General features: G+C 44.7%; 1 protein-coding gene across 2 annotated transcripts in view; it reads right to left on the bottom strand.

Annotated features, from left to right (window-relative positions):
• Nucleotides 1-1,302: 1,302 nt before the first annotated feature.
• The window catches only part of PMP22 (peripheral myelin protein 22), a 29,474-nt gene continuing 17,017 nt past the window's right edge, over nucleotides 1,303-13,759 (bottom strand). For both annotated transcript variants that reach the window (XM_082213903.1, XM_082213904.1), the window contains exons 4-5: nucleotides 8,589-8,729; nucleotides 1,303-2,998 (exon numbers count right to left, since the gene is read on the bottom strand). In XM_082213903.1, the coding sequence (XP_082070029.1) occupies nucleotides 2,832-2,998; nucleotides 8,589-8,729 (308 nt within the window). In that variant the 3' untranslated portion in view covers nucleotides 1,303-2,831. The remainder of the gene's footprint in view (nucleotides 2,999-8,588; nucleotides 8,730-13,759) is intronic.

The following is a 13,759-nucleotide window of genomic DNA, read 5'->3' on the forward strand; positions in this document are numbered from 1 at the left end:
GCATGACTAAGCCGCTTCTGGCAAACCAGAGAAGCGCATGGAAACGGCGTTTACCTTCCCGCCGGAGCGGTACCTATTTGTCTACTTGCACTTTGATGTGCTTTCGAACTGCTAGGTTGGCAGGAGCAGGGATCGAGCAACGGGAGCTTACCCTGTCATGGGGATTCGAACTGCCGACCTTCAGATCGGCAAGTCCTAGGCTCTGTGGTTTAACCCACAGCACCACCCGTGTCCCCTAGACTCTTCGCCTAGCACACCCCCCCAAAAAAAACCATCTTAAAGTGTTCCATGCTACCTGTACCACAGCAGATTGTAAGAGAGCCTGAGTGGGGAAAGTGCTGGCATTTTGGTGGAGCAATGTTCTTTCCATTTGGCCTCTTAAGTCAGCTGCCCCAATTTAAGCACAAAAACAGTGAGTGGAGCATCACCAGTTTTATTGACCCAACTCCACCCAGGCAGCCTGGTTCACAAAGATGTAGGAGGAGCCCAACCAACCCCATGTGGGATTTAAGTCATGACCTCTTGGCCCCCAACACCCCCCAGAGAGGTAGCCTGCATCAGCGGCCATATAAATTTCCCATTAAGATCCAGCATCACAAAGCAAAAAGACTACAGTCGTCTTTAGGCCTCTGATGAAGGCTATGGCTCAGAACGCAAAGGGTTACAGCAGGGGTCAGCAAACTTTTTCAGCACGGGGCTGGTTCACTGTCCCTCAGACCTTGTGGGGGGCTGGACTATATTTTGAAAATAAAAATGAACGAATTCCTATGCCCCACAAATAACCCAGAGATGCACATTCTACTCATGTAAAAACACGCTGATTCCTGGACCATCCGCGGGCTGGATTTAGAAGGCAACTGGGCTGGATCCGTCCTCCAGGCCTTAGTCTGCCTACCCATGGACAAGAGAATCATCCCATAGGGAAGGAAAAGAGGTCATACTATAAGCAGCCCTGAAATGTCTACCTTGTGTATCTCTTCTACCTGGCTTGTTTATTGCTTGTCTTCAGTATTGGGGAATGCAATGGGTGAGAGAGAGAGAGAGAGAGAGAGAGAGAGATATTTCCCTACGGAATGATTCATTGCAGGCAGCTAGTGGATATGCTAGCCCCAAATGGGGGTAACCAACAGGTACCCTTCAGATTTTGCTAGATGCCCATTTTCATCATTCCTGGTGATTGACCATCATTTGGAGGGTACCACATTGGTTACCCCTGCCTTAAATAAATACATACAGCATCTTATTGTTCTAACCACATATACTTGCGTCCTTCCCAAAGATATACAACCAAAGGCCAAAGCATGTGAGTTATTCTGACTTTTATTTTGTTGCTTCTTAGTCCACACAAGTTGGTATAAAATCAGAAAAGCAAAGCAAAATAATCATATAATAATGTCTGGAGTCTTAGCATCAAAAGGCACCGCTTACACATCTACACACGGCTGCCAATACAGTTCATTGCCAGACACACTTTGGGGGGGGGACACACAGAAAAGGGTTACAGAGGAGCTGGAAGGAGGGAGGGATCCTCAAGGGGCTAGAAGGTTCACTTACTTCCCTCCCGACCATGAAGTAAAAGGAGTGGGGGAGAGAAATACCTTGGTTATAAATGCTTTATTAAAAAATAATAATAGTAATAATAATAATGATGATAGCAACTTTCCTAAGTACAAAAGCAGTTACAGGCTGTATATATTACACAAGAATTATTTATCATTCCTATTCCTTGGTTTATCTCAAAATCGTTATCTGACTTTCCAGTGAGTAAGGTTAAATGGCTTAGCGATATAAGGAATGGTAAATAGATAGCACCATTTCACAGATTTGGTATTCAATTTTGTAAAAGGGGTTATGGAGAGGGGTGGGGTGGGGTCTGGAACTTAGAAGGGTTCCTTGCTTTCCCCTACTTTAGCTTATTCTTTCTGCCTATTGTCCCACAGCGGGCAAGGTTGGGGGGCGACACACCAGTGGGTAGTTACAAACCAACATGGCGGACTTCTTTTTCGTCCCGTGTCTCCCTCCAGTGTTTCTTCTTAGCATCAGTGCTCATCTTGGCCATCTCAAAGTACGGAGGAACGGACCTGATTTAAAGAGGGATTTATGAAGGACTGGTGACATTTCTGTGCTCCCAGGAGCTCCAGTTGTCATACGAAGAGGGGGGTGGGGAAGGTGGTGATATTATGCAGCTTCTGGTTGCATTGGTGGGACTATCCTTCACATACGACACCACAGCTTGACTAGCATTCCAAGGGGTTCCAAAGCTGGGCTCACCCAGCCATGCGTTCCTCATCGTTGACATTCCCCTCCCCTCTACGTGGCCATTGCAACCCATCTTTTAGTTAACGTGAGCATATGAGGGGCATAAGCAAACATCAGTGCAGTGGGCGGCATATCACACCTATCTGAGGACCAAGTTTATGGCTCCTGCCTTGTCATGTGGCTTGGGGATTGGAAGTGGAGAGCTATGGAGGAGGGATCCATTTGCTTCCACAGCAAGAGGGGAGGGGGAACGGCACTCTGATTATGCTGTTAGGAGTTAAAGAGTCCTTAGGCACTTTCTTTAGGCTTTAAACATGGCGGCAGGTCAAACAAACAAAAGCAAACAGTACTATGTACATATATGTAAAAAGTGTTATAAATAGGTTTTTTTTAAACCATAGATACTATATACATCTTCAATGAACACAGTAACCCTTCTTTCAGTTTGGTTGTTTTTTTCCTTGTTGATATTGTTTTGGTTAACTTCCTTTTTATTTGTTTGTTTCCATTTCCTAACTCATCAAGGCCCCCTTGTCCTGAGTGCTGTAGTCTCAGCGGCCGCCCTCGACACATCATTCGCGCTTCCTCAGGATGACGTAGATCACCCCACTAATGACGGCCAGCGGGAAGGCCACCCAGGCCAGGATGTACGAGAAGCCAAAGGAGATGCTGTCTACAGGGGGATGCCAATCTGTATGTCTCGCCGTGAAGATGGTGGCCCCGGACATCACGCATAGACCTGCGAAAGAGAAGTCAGCAAAGAATGTAAGCAAGCCAATCCAGGTCCAACATGGAAGATCAAGCTGGGATGTATCTGTTATAATGAACATCTCTCCTTCCCCACCTAACTCCTTCTGGACTTCCCTACCACAATATTTAACAAGATCCATCAGCTTGGGGGCCTTTAAATAAATTCATGGAGGACAAAGCACTCTCAATGTCTGCTCGCCACAGACCTTGACAAGATACGCCTCCGAATGCCAGTGGCTGGAGAAAGAGCTGTTGTGCTCATACCCTGCTTAGGAGCACCTCAAGACACCTGGTTTGCTACTGTGAGAATAGGATACCAGACTAGGCAGGCCTTTGGCCCAATCCGGCAAGGTTCCTCTTATGTCAAGAAATTTCAGGCTGCAAGCGGGTGTGAGCAGCCTTTTTGCCCCCAAGGGCCAACTGGGCAAGTGCTTGAGCATGTTTGCATGTGCACACATGCTCTTCTGGCTTTCAACGTATCTCCCTGTTGAGGAAGAGAAACCCAATAGGAAAAGAGACTTTGAAAGCAGGATCACACAGGTGCCTGCCAAAAAGAGCCTCACTTTCAAAGGTTCTTCAAACTCCAAGGCATCACTATCTTTTGCAGTTTTGTATTCTTCAATAGAAGGACCTTAGTTTTGTTTGTTTTTAATCAGCTTTGAGAAGTGAATTAAATTCATGCAGGATCAGCCTATCCTTCTATCTCCAGAAACACCACATCTTGGATTTACTGTGGTATACAGTACCTAAGTTTTCCTATTACAACTGCCACCTTAAAAGTTCCTCTTAACTGAAATAAATGGCCACCAATCCTCTTTTTTGAGCTGGGAGGAGTCTGCAATGCCCAATCGAGGAAATTGGATCAGCCCTCTCTTCCTATGAAGGACTGCTCCATTGCATTTCAACAGGTACGCTGGTCTGGCTGAGGCCCTACTCTATAATGTACTAGGGAATAATTAATCCTGCCTTGCTGCTAATAATTAAAGCAGAAGTTTGTCTTCTTTTTTTCCACTCTGCTGCCTCCAGTGCCCTAAGCCCCTGTGATCAAAGCGTGAGCAGGTCAAACCAGGCCCCCTTCCTGCACTAATGCCTCTAAGTTCAGCATCTTTGTATTGCCACCTCAGCAATACCAGCTCTAGAACTATTTCCTCCCTCCTCCTGAAAAGCTCAGCACCAGCGACTGCCAGGATTACACAATGGCTCTTCTATTCAGTGCCCAGAACAAGGCCTTTTCATTGATCCCAGCAATTCCACAACCTGCTCAATGTGCCACCAGAGTAGTCTCTGTTCCAAAGCCCTGTGACCTCAGGACCACCTACACCTAACCACAGTGATATTTGAGCTGTTCTTTCCCTCCACACTGCCCCCTTTGTTTGCACAAAAGTGCAGGAGTGGGAATGTGTTGAATTCAGAAGCTGCTGATGCAGCTCCCATTCTCTGGGCCATCGAGAGGACACCCACAGCCACAGCCACCAGCCCATGGACTGGGAGCATAAGCAATTGTCTCTCACTTTGGGTGGGATGGGGTGGAAAAAAAGAGCAGAGCAGTCGTGCCACAAATCACCTACTGGCACTAGACAAGAGAGTGTGGATTGTGCATGGGAAGAGCTGGGAAGGAGGAGATGATGATGGTGGTGATTTTGTTTCTGCTTGAAGTAACCAAATTTTTTTCACTGGACCTCCAACAAGTGTGGAGGGTAGGTGGAGAGAGAAGGCACTTAAAGGGGTAGGGAATTAATACAAATGTCTTCTGTTCCCATCTTGCAAAAGAAAATGGAAAGTCCGTTCCTAGAGACAGTATCTGATGCAATCTCCATGGGAGAACACCCACTGGTGGAGCAAAGGCCACCGGGTTCATCTCTGAACCAGAATAGAGTTGAAATTCCAGCACTCATTTGCATCTCTAGCAAAAGGAGGGCACACACAGAAGAAGTTGGAAGCACTATCCTATAGGATAGGAGAGGAAGATGGCACCAGTCAATTGATTTGGGCCTAACATAAAGTTTAGCCGTCCCAAATAATTCCCCCGCCCTCCAACTTTGAGCGTTGGAAGAAACTTCAAAGCAACATATTTGAGCCACTGGAAACACCAGGATAAGTTTTGTATGACTGAAACCTGGTGCTATGGAACGTTTGCATTCAAAGTCTAGAACTGGGAACCCAAACACAAGTGTTATTTTGAAAGTCAGTATCTGTCATGCACACAAATTGATCTTGTAATCTGATCTACTTCTGCATGTCTCTGCAGAAAAAAAACAAGCCCTTCAGATTTGATAGATTCATAACATGCTGTATTCAAAAGCTGATGGCATCTATCGGTCATTATAAAAGTAAAAAAAAAAATCTGCATGAAAGTTGCTGAATTTGGCATGATAAACCTATTATGAAAGCATATGCTCAAAACTCAGATTTTGTTTTCTAGTTACAATACTGTGTAACCATCATGTACTCTGAGACTGAGTTCAGTTTTAATTGCATTTCCTGGATAGTTCACTTGGTTAGAGCATGGTGTTCATAATGCCAAGGTTGCAAGTTTGATCAGCTGCATATTCCTGCATTGCAGGCGGGTGGACTGGATGAACCTTAGGGTCCCTCTCGCTGAAAGACTCACACAAAGAACAGAAGTACACCTAATATTTCCCAGACAGTTCCCGGTGATCAGCACCCTGCTCCTTCCAAAGATGCTGGAAAGTTACACATTAAAACCAGGCATATTTAAACTGCAGTTTATAAGCAGCACAGGGCTGAGTCACAGGAAGGAAGGTTGCCTTGGGGGCAAGATCATCTGCAAAGAAAGTGATTGACGGCTTGGAAAATGCTTTCTCATGGACTGGAGAGCAGGGCTGGCTTCCAAATGCTCCACCCAACAGAAAGAGAGTTTCCAATTGCTCACACTGAATTGGCCGGAGAGAATCAGGAAAAACACGAACAGGAGCTATCTTTATGCTGGCTGCTGAGGCTCCTAAATCTTCACAGCTACCAGCAATGGTATATACAAGGTATGGATTAATGTCCATAAAGCCCCAGGAATGTTATGAGGAAATGCAACCCTGACTTTGAAAAAGCAAGCCTTTTTGGAGGAATGCAAATTAATCTGAGCACAAGCCAAAACAGCTCCCACTCTGGAGGCTCTTAAACAGACTCCATCTCTCTCTCCCTAGGAGCCAGGGTGTGGAATGCTCACCCAATGCTAGGCTGAAGTGCAGTGAGATGAGGGACAGGAGAAGAAGCTGCTGACACAAGAACTATTCAGAAGCACACAGCAGCTCCCTTTCAAGCCTGGTGCTACAGCAGTCAGAACTGTGGACTGAGTGGGTGAATGGCGGTTGATGGTACTTCAGCCCTGGGAAAGTGGTTGGCAAGTGTGCCACAAAACAAGTCCAAGAGATGGTGCCATTGTAGAAGGCAGTACATAAGGCAATCCTGATTATCTTAGGACAGTGATGGCCAGACTTGGCCCTCCAGCTGTTTGGGGACTATTGAAGAGCATTCTTCTCTTCAAGGATCTGTGCCGGCTGGGATTGTGATGAAACATCAATGAGTTGCTTCAGGTTTTCAGTTTCTAAATGATACCTCTTCAGAAGGGCATCCTCATCCATAACTTCATTTATTATTGGGTGGTTTTTCATTTTTTTTGGCTGTACTAGCAAACTGGAGGGTTCTAAGAGTTTCTTCAACGGATGTCAGAGTGACTGTGCAGATTTCCACCCAGTGATTTGTGGAGAATCCATGTTAACGTACTGTCTCTGTAGTTAATGTTGTTAGAGGGTTTTTTTTCCTCTGGTGGCAGATGACAGAAACTATGACACCACGAGACCGGTGTAAAACAAATCAAATAACGGCTTTATTACAAAAACTACAAACAACAAAGCTTGTGGGTGTTTTCTCCCTGCAGGCAAAGTTCAAAGTGCAACTTTTCCTCCTTTTGTAGTCATGACCAGCTGTACCCAATCTGCCCAGAGCTCACAGAAACAGTTCTTAAAGGTACAAACATCTTTACTGTTTTTTGGCAGAATGATTCCCAAGAAATGTAGGTTCCAGTCTGATCTTCACAAAGTTTATTGATAATTTGGCTCAAGATGGAGAGGCTCCGGTTTACAGGTGAAACTCGAAAAATTAGAATATCGTAGAAAAGTTCATTTATTTCGGTAATTCAGCTTAAAAGGTGAAACTAATATGTGAGATAGACTCATGAAATGCAAAGTGAGATGTGTCAAGCCTTTATTTGTTATAATTGTGATTACGGCATACAGCTGAAGTCAGCCTCCCCATAAAGCTCATCTGTGGAAGAAAGCATGAAGTGCTCCAAAATCTCCTGGTAGACAGCTGCATTGACCCTGGACTTAATGAAGCAAGGTGGACCAACACCAGCTGATGACATGGCTCCCCAAATCAACACAGACTGTGGAAACTTCACACTGGACTTCAGGCATTTGGCATTGTGTGCCTCCCCATTCTTCCTCCAGACTCTGGGTCCTTGGTTTCCAAATGAGATGCAAAAGTTGCTCTCATCAGAAAAGAGGCTTGGGACCACTGAGCAACAGACCAGTTCTCTTTTTCTTTAGCCCAGGTAAGACACTTCTGGCCTTGTTTCTTGTTCAGGAATGGCTTGACAAGAGGAATACGACATTTGAAGCCCATCTCCAGGATCCGTCTGTGTGTGGTGGCTCTTGATGCACTAACTCCAGCCTCAGTCCACTCCTTGTGAAAGTCCCCAACACGTTTGAATGGTCTTTTCCTGACAATCCTCTCCAGGCTGTGGTCATCCCTGCTGCTTGTGCGCCTTTTTCTTCCACACTTTCCCCTTCTGCATAACTTTCCATTAATGTGCTTCAATACAGCACTTTGGGAACATCCAACTTCTTCTGCAATTACCTTTTGAGGCTTTTCCCTCCTTATGGAGGGTCTCAATGATGGCTTTCTGCACAAATGTCAGGTCAGCAGCCTTCCCCATGATTGTGCTTCCTACTGAACCAGACTGAGAGACCATTTAAAGGCTCAGGAACCCATTGCAGGTGTTATGGATTGAATAGCTACTGCACCTTTTCACAATATTCTAATTTTCTGAGAATGCTTTTTCCAGACAATGTTCCCTTTCTCAGCAAGGTCTGCATTCTCTCTGGCAGGGAGCAGGTGCACCCGCATGCAGACAGTTACAGCACCTTCCTCACACCATGCATAATGTTGTTCAATACAACCAGAGAATTCTTGTTGCTTACAATAGTAACCGGCCTTTTTCAATAGTAAGCATAATTATTAAATTATTAATAATTTAAATTATTAAAATTTAATTGCTAAATGTGCTGTGCTGTCATCTAAATGATTTTTTAAAAAATATTAAATATCCTGTAGTCTTTTAAGTTGTCTTGCCCTTTCTTTCTTTAGAATGTTGTGTAAGAAATTTAAGAATAATCCTACATACATGCAGAGCACATGACAGGTTAGAAAAAATCATGTTCTGCATCTTAACTTTGCTATTCTGGAGTCTCCCTTGCTTTCCATCATTAACCAATGCTCCATCTTGGACAATTTCCCATGGCAATGTTCCAGGATATGCAATTCCACTCCCCTTTACTTACCAGCAAGGATCTGGAAAATGCCAGTAAGGTAGAACCGTCCGCCCTTAGTGAGAGTGAAGAGCTGGCAGAAGAACAGGAACAAAGACAATACGCTGAAGATGATGGAGAGGATCATCAGAGCTTGGACACCCTGCAGCCATTCTGTAAAAAAAGGAAGACACACACAAAAAACCATTAGGGCAATGCAGACCAGAGGTAGAGGTTCTACAGATTTATCTGTGCAAGGGCAGAAAATTCCCTTCTCTGGCTGCTGAACATGTGATAGCAAAGCAGTAAAAAAAAAAAAAAAGATCCAGTGATTCTCTTTGTATGAAAGCTACAGTAGAAATTGATTGACTATCATAAACATATATATCAATCGTAGCCAACATGGTGCCTCCAGATACTGTTGGACTACAGCTCCTCAAATCTCTCACCATTGGCCATGTTGGATAGGGATAATGGGAGTCCAAAAAACATTTGGAGGGCATCAGGATAGCTACCCCTGCTATGTGTTAATAGAAGCCAAGCACTTTCAGACTCAGCTGTTGGGGCACATGTTTTTTCCTAGGAAGGTAACCAAGCAGTTCCAGAATTAAGGCACCAATAGAGTCTCTTGCAAATCTCACCTCAAGCATACAAGGAGGAAATTCAAGGGTGTTTTATAAGTGCTGTTTCTGGGATGAGCAGGAACTGAGCAATTTTTCTGGCCATTTGTGCCATCTCCAACCAAACCTTCAGTGTTTTTTATCCAATTTTCAGAGGATAAACACGGAAAGTACGACAAGGAGACCACAACTTACTCACTGGCTCACAACTCTCCCAGAACCTAATAACGAAGCAGCTGTTCATAGCCCCCTTTCTATCATTTCCAGAGCTAGCTTGCCTGCAGCTCTTGATATTTTACCCATTTGGCAAGGTTTGGAAGTTCCTGGCTGAGTCAAACAAAACTAATTGACACGATTGCCCTTTAGGGCTGCAAAGCAGGGCCAGCTAGAGAGAGTTAAAGGACCAGATTCAGCCTGCATTCCAGAGGTTCCCCACCCCAATTTTGTCACATTCCACAGTCATTTGCTAGGCGCTATGCCCATGACCCAAGATCGCTAACCACAGCACTTCATCTGAATGACCTGCAGTTGCTGGGAGAAGAATTGCAGTTTCCAGACCACTGATCTTATCAGTGGCTTGAGGAACCGAACATTTGCAATTTCTCCATGGCAGCAGTGCTTGCAGCAATATGCTGGCAAGAGGGTTTAGAGAAGCAGCTGTGCAATCTCCAGAGGAGGTAGAACAGCAGCTATTTAGAAAGGCCCCGACATGGCTGCTGCTGCTTTGACCGGGGTGCTAAGAAAGCTGCAAAAGTCTGAAATAACCAAGCATCGTTAAGTGACAGTCCTGTCCCCATTTGGAACCTTAGGCGAGCCACTTGCAGCCCAGCTGTCAAAAGTCAGGAGACTTACAACATGAGCTCAGTCAAAAGGCCATCCTTGATGTCTGAGTCAGAGCTGAACTATTTGCATGCCTTGTGGGTGGGTAAGTGTCCTTGCAAAACAAACACTACAATGAGCACTCCAAATACCACAACAGCGCACTGCTTCACCCCAGGAACCTTTAAGTTTCTCTATAACACAGTTTACTCCTGCAGGCGTAAAAGGGAGACGGCAGGGTTGGCTTAACCCAGTGGAACAGCTCCACCTATTTATAGCCCCCTGGAAGTTAGCAGACCAAGCAAAAAGATTGCTCGACTTGCACATGCAACAGACGGCCTTTCAATGACTAGGGCTCTTACTACTGCTGCTTTGTCTAGGAGGCATGGAAACCTGCAAACTGGTGGTCTAGCTATTCTAAGGCAGGCTCTGAGAATTTCATCAGAGCCCTAGCTTTGCATATTTTGGAAGCAAGAGGGGCTTCAATGGAACATCCTTTGGATGAGAGGCTTGTGTGCTGTCAAGTCTGTACCATCTACTGTTTCTGTTTATGGTGCCCAGGTCCTCTCTGCCTTAGAAGAGTTCCATCCTGACCCACAATGTATCCCATCTTCCTTAGCAAAACATGAAAGATTTGGGCATTGGGAATCTGGGTACATATTTTATCTAATATTGCCATGGTTCTTTTGAAATCACAGCTTTTAAAAGAGGTTTTGGCCGTAGCACTTGATTTCTTAAGCAGAAATTTACAATATCCTGATTATTCCCATGCAAACACCATATTAACTTTCATTTTAATTTACTGTAATCATCTCTCTCTTCCAGCCCCCATTTCAGCTACAACATAAACTTCTGCAAACAGAAGTCCTGAATATCCCCAAAGCTCAGGTTTTTAAAATTCTTTTCAATAAATGCATTGTTTATTAAGAAGGAACATAGTAATATTTACTCAGTATATTTAGGCCATAATCCCAAGAGCATTTACTTGGAGGCAAATTCCAGTGTTTCAGCATTGAAACTTTTGTATGTTTTCAAGAAGGCTTGTAATTTTTTTCTTGATTTTACTGTTTTATCATTTGTGAACTGCTTTGAGGGTTTTTGTTTTTTTACAATCAAGCAGTGTATAAATTTTATGAAATAAATCCATAAATATTTCCATTTCACCACTAGAGATACTGCTATGGAAAGAAGTTAGCCGGCAGCTCAGAAGACAGACTTCAATTATGTAGCAGTGGGAAAAGTAGGGCTTGTACTACTAGATAAGTCCATTAATAGGGTCAGATAAAAATGGTGAATATTGGGCATTCACTGTTCTTGGTGAGTCACTCACGTTCCCATCCTATGCACGCTTATTTGGTTTCAATGAGTCTTATTTCCAACCTAAGTGTGCTTAGGATTTTGCCCCAATCATGTTAGATATTTTACAGAAGCAAGGGCCAGCTGTCATTCCAGTATCCCAAATAAATCTCAACTCCCACACGTACATCCTGCTCCCTTAGAACTTCATCTGGAGTCATTCATCCAAGCAGACTGTCTATCACAGGAGAACGGCCCACACCAAAATTAATGGAAGCCAATTCAAACACTACCGAGGACAAATATAATTCGCTCTTCCAACAATACCCACTTTTCCAAAAATGTGTACAAACCACAGGGATGTTTCCTATGAGATTTCACATATGATTGTATATCTGAGGCTTCTGAAACTCTTGAAGCTATTTCACCATAAAATGGAGGATAGAAATATATGAAGTAGTTCCATACTGAGCAAGCACATTGGTCCATTAAGCTCAGCTTTGTCTAGACTTAGTGTCAGTGGCTTCCAAGGACATGTGATCTACCACTGAGCTTCATCCCTTCTCCCAAAAGATGTGGCACAATGCTACCTCTGATGGAATCCCAAGTCTTCCCACGGGCTCCCTTTTTATTGAACAGGAGCAGTCACTCTGCTGCTATTGCACAGCCAAATGCTGGCGGGTGGGTGCCTCGGCTGGTGAAAGAGAAGTTCTGGAAGGATTACAAAGTGCTGAAATGCAGAGTTTCCATAAGGGATTGTGACTCGATTCATGCACACTACTTTTCCATGATGTGATGGGGCAAGGGGAGTGTGAGAGAATGATGCAACAGGGTGGGTGGAGCGGATTGTGTGGGGCTTTCCTACAACTTTGATGCCTGAAGGCTGGGTGCCCATTTTATGAGAAAGTCCCACATGATCTGCCCCACCCACAAGTTGCAACTGAACCCCACAGCAGTCAGGGGGAGAGCTTTTACTCTTCACACACAGACACACACACCCTTTGAATAAAACTATCTGAGAGGAAGATAACATTTTGGAGATCATTTAGGTGGTCTAATGAGAAACCCACATGAAGGGTTTCGAATGCCTAATTACTTTATTTCTTTTAGATTAAAAAGAAAGAAAAAGGAGGAATAAGAATGATATGCACTGTGCAGGTTCTTTCAAGCCCTTTATCATTGTAGGAGCTTTCAAGAATGTAGCCCCAGGCAGATAAGAGCTATTACAAGTGTCACTAGTGTAAGCAACTAATAAATAAATGCAGCCGTCTCCAGATTGCAGGCTCTCAGAGGAAGAGAGCTGCAGTTGGAGGACTTTACAAGTGGCCCAGTTCATTTACTGACATGGTGTGCTTATTTCCCCCCGGGCACCAAGGGTCAAACACAGAGTGGAGCAGCAGCAATAGCCTAGTGGGAGCCAGTGTGGTGTACTGGTTAGAGCAGGGGTCAGCAACCTTTTTCAGCCATGGGCCAGTCCAGCATCCCTCAGACCATATGGTGGGCCAGACTAGATATATATATATATATTGGGGGGGGTGAACGAATTCCTGTGCCCCACAAATAACCCAGAGATGCATTTTAAATAAAAGCACACATTCTACTCATATAAAAACATGATTCCCGGACCATCCGTGGGCGGGACTGAGAAGGCGATTGGGCCGCATCCGGCCCCTGGGCCTTAGGTTGCCTACCCCTGGGTTAGAGTGTGACCTTGGTCCAGTCACTGCCTCCCAGCCTAACCCCCTTTGCAGGGTTATTGTGAGGGATAACTGGAGAGGGGGAGAAATGTGTATGCCACCTTGAGCTCCTTGGACAAAAAGGTGGGGTGTAAATGCAAGAACTGAACTAAATGCTTTGAAAGCATGAAGGCACATGAAAGATAGACTCATCCCTTATATACCCAATTGATCACTGAACTCTGCAAGTGGGGGGGGGGTTCTCCTGCAGGCATCATCTTATCAGGAGGCCCATTCCTGATTCCTCGGTGTAGGAATCTGGCCTTTAGCATGGCCACACCTACCCTATGTAATCCCCCCCTATGAACAGTAGACAGTTGGCGACTGTGTTGCCTTTTCACAGCCCCTGCTGAAGACCTTCCTCTTCCAAAAAGCCTCTTAAATAGAGATATTCCCCAGTCTGGCTCTGCATGGAATTGTTTTTCTAAAATATGGGTAGGCAAACTAAGGCCCAGGGGCTGGATCCAGCCCAATCGCCTTCTAAATTCAGCCCGTGGACGGTCCGGGAATCAGTGTGTTTTTACATGAGTAGAATGTGTCCTTTTATTTAAAATGCATCTCTGGGTTATTTGTGGGGCATAGGAATTCATTCATCCCCCCCACCCCAAATATAGTCCAGCCCCCCACAAGGTCTGAGGGACAGTGGACCGGCTCCCTGCTGAAAAAGTTTGCTGACCGCTGTTCTAAAATAAGTTTTTTTTCTGGTTTTATCGCTTGTTGCTTGCTACCCTTG

This window comes from Podarcis vaucheri (genome assembly GCF_965113315.1).
Source record: "Podarcis vaucheri genome assembly, chromosome: 2".
In the NCBI taxonomy this organism is placed as follows: Eukaryota; Metazoa; Chordata; class Lepidosauria; order Squamata; family Lacertidae; genus Podarcis; species Podarcis vaucheri.